A 5,024-nucleotide genomic window follows, 5' to 3' on the forward strand; every position below is an offset into this window, starting at 1 on the left:
TATGATTATCAAAATAGTTATTTTTAATTAATTTGTCTTTAAAAGAAAAGTTCCGGGCTACCAGAGTATTTTAGCGGTGATAATCATTTGACATTAATAATAGTTAGAATGTCAAATTATGTGAAAACAAATCCCAGTATACTGACTAAAATAGCAAATTTCACAAAAACAATGAGAGCTCATGAATCATATTGTAAAGTTAAGTTAAATAAAGTAAACGTTGGAAACTTTCATAATGATGAAATTTACAGTTACAAAAGGAGACAAGCTTGTAGAACTCTTTTGGTCAATTGTTGGAAGCTTGAACGAACAAAAACAGGGCTACAAAGAATTAAACAAGACATACACAACTATCAAACCTTCAATCCTCCCAAACAATTGCCCATTTTGCAGCATATGTCATTCAATGGAAACACTTTTGTTCCTTTGAAATTTGCTTTTTTGTTTTATTAAATAAAGCTATCCCATGAGAGAAATGAATCCACACTATCAACCCATTGCTTCAAAGAATCTTCTCCAATGGTGGAATTGGTTTCCCCCGTTGAAGATTTGTTGGAGGATTCTTCCATTGAATATGAAGAAGAACAAGTGTTGTTTGCAGCATCTTGGTTCAACCATGAATCCAAATCAAAGCTCTCACATAACATTTGGTAGCTGTTGAATAGATCATTTGTTTCATCCAAACTTAATTCAATTCCCTCTACTTTCTCATCATCATCTAATTTGATGCCTTGTTGTTGATCATCACCATTTGACTTATTGGACGAATCCCCATCATTTTTCTCTACTTTCTCAATTGGCTTGTGCGTCACAGGGTCCAGCCCAAGTAGCTTTAACTTCTTCTTGATTCGAGTGCTCCAATGGTTCTTGATTTCGTTATCGGTCCGCCCCGGAAAATGTGATGCAATCTTCGACCACCTAGAAAAAAAAGTCCATCTTTCGTGTTAGAGCCAAGAATAAACCGGCAATACGAAGATTGTGTGAGTTTGCCGATGCTTACCGGTTTCCGAGACGGGCATGAAGTTGAATAATCTGATCCTCTTCGGATTCGGTAAATGCCCCTCTCTTAAGGTCAGGTCTTAGATAATTAATCCATCTTAATCTACAACTTTTCCCACACCTTAACAACCCTGCAATCACCATCATACAAAATGCCAACCTTTTATAAACCATTAAATCAAAACTTAATTCAATAGGTTGATATGAACCAAAGTGTACCTGCAAGCTTTGGAACAGTTCGCCAGCAATGGATGCCATTGTTGAGTATGAAGTTCATCAGCTTATGATCTTCCTCGATCGTCCACGGTCCGCGCTTTAACCCGACCTTATCGCAACAAGGCTGTCGTCCCATTTTTCCAAAACTCACTCAGGCTAAAGCAGAAAACTCAGTGACAAGGGTGCTTAAAAAGGAACTTGGAAACCAAGAAAAAAGATTGTTAAGCTTGAAAGCCAGCTCACTCGAGCATTTAAAAAAAAGAAAAGGAAGGCAAATATGCTGCTGAAGAAGGGAGATTAATGATTGAAACACAAAAACATAAATAAAAATTGATGATTTTTAAAAGCATGAAAGATTGTAATCATAATAAAAATGGCCAAGTATTTTATTTGAGACAATGAAAATGGTCCTATATATAAGAAACAAAAACGTGGGTCGTCTTCGTTGACAAAAAATACTTTAAATTTTTTCTGCAAAATTTTTTTGATTGGTTTGGGTTTTTATATAATAAAAAAAAACCCAAAGAAATTTTCAAAAACATTAGATGAAGATTCCATGGACATAAAAGCTGGCCAGTTTTGTCGCTGGAAGCAACTTTATCATCTGTAAGGGAGAGTTGGAAAAGAGATTCCCTTTCGTTAAATATGTTAAGTGCATGCATGCCTTTAAATTCAATGACAAACAAGTTAATGTAATTTAGTTGCTGACAAAGAAATGGTTTAGTAATTAAGTAGCAGTCAATGTTTATGCAGTTGAAGGTAGATATAAGAAAACAACATAACTGGAATAAAATAAAATAAAATATCAAGTTAATGTAATTTAATGGTTTATATTTTTTTTAACATCAAAAAAACTTTAAACAGCTAATAGCCATATTATCCAAGACTTTAAACGCCAATGATCTGACTTTTTATACAAGAAAGCTATAAAAATTGGGCATTTATTTATATTAATATTTTTATATGTATAAAAAGAAATGGAGAACTTGACTTAGCTTAATATTCCTATCTGTTTGAACTTGTCATCAATGATTCCTTATATAAAAAATATATTTATAGGTAAACAGACAGCTGAAAATAATGAAAGTATAAAAAGGAACATACAGGGACCCTTGAGGCTGGTGAAATGATTCGAGGGTAATCACAATAGGAGACATGATGGTCACCAAAGGTTCATTATAGCTTCTCAATTGCAGCCTTTGGCTTATGAATGAAATGCCAAATGAACCCGGATAGTATACGTTTAACGTGAGTATATTCAAATTGTTTTTTTAAAGTTTGGATATACATTGAACACGATTTTTTTAAATGAAGACATATAAGTTAATATTTTAGTGGAAGCCCTCCTCCAAAGACATTCCCTTAACACAGAAAGAAAAAATAAAAATAAAACTGAAGGTCATCATATTCTTCTGGGTTCATGCATGTACAAAGTGATGAATATTCCTTATAATGCACAATAGTTCATGTACAAAGTCTATTGTTTTTTATGTAGGACTAAATGCTGCCTTTGTTGGGGTTTTAGTGGAACATTAAGCTTGAATATCCTAACAAGATTGTTGTTATTTTTTTAGTTTAGTTGTAAATTCATAAAAGATAAAACTTAATTGGTTGAACTAATAATATATGATAAAAAAATGACTTTTATACATTAACACACCAACTTGGTGACTGGAAAATTAAATTGATTTTTTCAATGTTGGAAAATTTGGAGTCGTAATCTATGACATAATCTATAGTCAAGAAGGAAGATGATTAGCTGGTGAAAAAACAATTTGCCTCAGTCACTTAACACAGCATCTAGTATCCAGCTAGGAAAAATCATTACCAAAATGACAAAATCCTGCTTGAAAATAAACTAGTAAATTCTCAACTTGTCAATCATTACCTAACCAGACAGAACTTAGGACAAAAGGAAGAAATTGCAAAATAGCCTATGACATATTCTTTCCCTTGCATAGTGTTTTAAAAAACAGCTTAAACCCTACATTGGTTGTATATCAAGAAATTTGATTGAATTTTTGAAGATGAAGGTAGATTATTTACGAGATAATTAGGCTTGGAAAGTTAATTAGTTTGGACTTTCAGTGGATTTGGAAGACAAAAGTCAACTATGAGATATTAGAGTGATGCTTAAATCAATGAAGGCTTTAAAAAAGAAAAGTTTTAAGGGAAAATGAGCACAAAGTAATGACGAGATCTAGATAACAAAAATGATGGAATAGTGAATAAAACTTCACTTGAGAAGCTAGCTTGGAGCTCAAGAATGCTTTATGAGGATTGGCATATTTTGTACGATTTGCTGTTTGTGTGTTGAGAGTTATGCCTTAAGGTTTGGCTTACCATTTTAAGAATTGGCTCATTCTGTACAGTTTGTGTGTTAAGAATTATGGCTTAAGGTTTAGATTATCATTTCGGGGATACAATTTGTATATTGACAATTATGGTTTAAGGTTTGGCTTAACGCCCGTTGATGTTATTTGCTAATGTATTATCTTGAGTTTTATCCTATAATAGTGAATTGGTATAACAATATATTCACTTTTACTGTAAACTCTTTTCTTGGTATCATTTTTATACTCAAAATATCTTTTAATTTATAAGATTTTCTCTTAAGAAAACCATGAGAATCCAATGAACCAAAACGCATTGAAAAAAAGCATGTCTAATTACACCATATTAGAGTAGTAATACATTTTATAAAGGAAAATTTGTTATTTGTGGGATTCAACTTGAGAGGAGAATGTAGGACTAACTATAATAATATTAGCAAGCTTACAACAAAATATAATTGTCATTTTCCCAAGTCTCATTCTTCTTTCTTTTTTCTCTTTAGGAAAGTAAACACTTGCTTTGCATAAGAATCATACCCTATTCCACATTCTCTTGCAAGAGAAAGTACAACGATTTTGGTTCAATCCTATCTTCATCTTCTCTTACCGGAACTTGTTGAATCACAAAATTTAAATTAAATTTGATTTTGCTTCTTTTGTGGAATGAATTAAGATAACAAAAATGTAAAAAAAAAAATTTATGGTTTTTGTTGGGAAACAACATGGGAATCAATATCCAACATTTTTTTGTTGGTTTGTTTCATTTGCTTCATGAATATTGCAGTATTTTATGTCTATTTGATGAAAAGATAAAACACTAATATATGAACAATTTTGATGAACCCACCTCCCTTTCTTTAGCCTTAGAAAATGGTAAAAAATTTTATAGTCTCTCTAAAAATTATAATTATGAAATTGGATTTTGAAACTTCGAAATTTCTCGATTTTCGGTGAAGTCTTGTCATAAGAAAATTTTCTAGCATTATGAACAAACAGCAATCTTTTCAATTGAATTATTGAGATACATATATATTGATGATACATTTTATGCTATATGAAGAGAGAACTCAAGTGATCAGATGAAGTAAGATTCAGGCCTAGGCCTAAGCTGGAGTAGCCTCATAGAGAGATCAACCTAATGGCCTATATTTTAAATATATGTATTGGATATAAATGTCAATTATATGTACTTGATTAATATTTTGCAAATGAAATTCAACAATAAGTTCGCTTGATATCGATTAATTAAAAGAGAAGTTGGGAGAGAAGAAAGGAAAATAAAATAAAATCATATCATATCATATGCTTGGGAGAGAGATTTTTTTAAAATAAATTAAAATGCAAACATACTAATTAAAAAAAGAAAGTATAAACATCTTTATCTTGATTTGTGGTGGTTGAAAAAGAAATGTGGGAAGTTAAATAAAATACAATGGTTCCAATTAAGCACTATGCCACTAGTAAACTTGAAAGTGA

At 31.4% G+C, this 5,024-nt stretch overlaps 1 protein-coding gene across 1 annotated transcript; it reads right to left on the reverse strand.

Moving 5' to 3' along the window:
- Positions 1–204: 204 nt before the first annotated feature.
- On the reverse strand, positions 205–1,831 carry LOC107892207 (myb-related protein 315). The gene is made up of 3 exons (XM_016817223.2): positions 1,219–1,831; positions 1,001–1,130; positions 205–918 (listed from the first exon to the last, which is right to left on the reverse strand). Exons 1-3 carry the CDS (start codon positions 1,349–1,351, stop codon positions 450–452), a joined length of 732 nt encoding a protein of 243 aa, XP_016672712.1. The 5' UTR covers positions 1,352–1,831; the 3' UTR covers positions 205–449.
- Positions 1,832–5,024: the final 3,193 nt, after the last annotated feature.

This window comes from Gossypium hirsutum, chromosome D09 (genome assembly GCF_007990345.1).
Source record: "Gossypium hirsutum isolate 1008001.06 chromosome D09, Gossypium_hirsutum_v2.1, whole genome shotgun sequence".
Classification (NCBI taxonomy): Eukaryota; Viridiplantae; Streptophyta; class Magnoliopsida; order Malvales; family Malvaceae; genus Gossypium; species Gossypium hirsutum.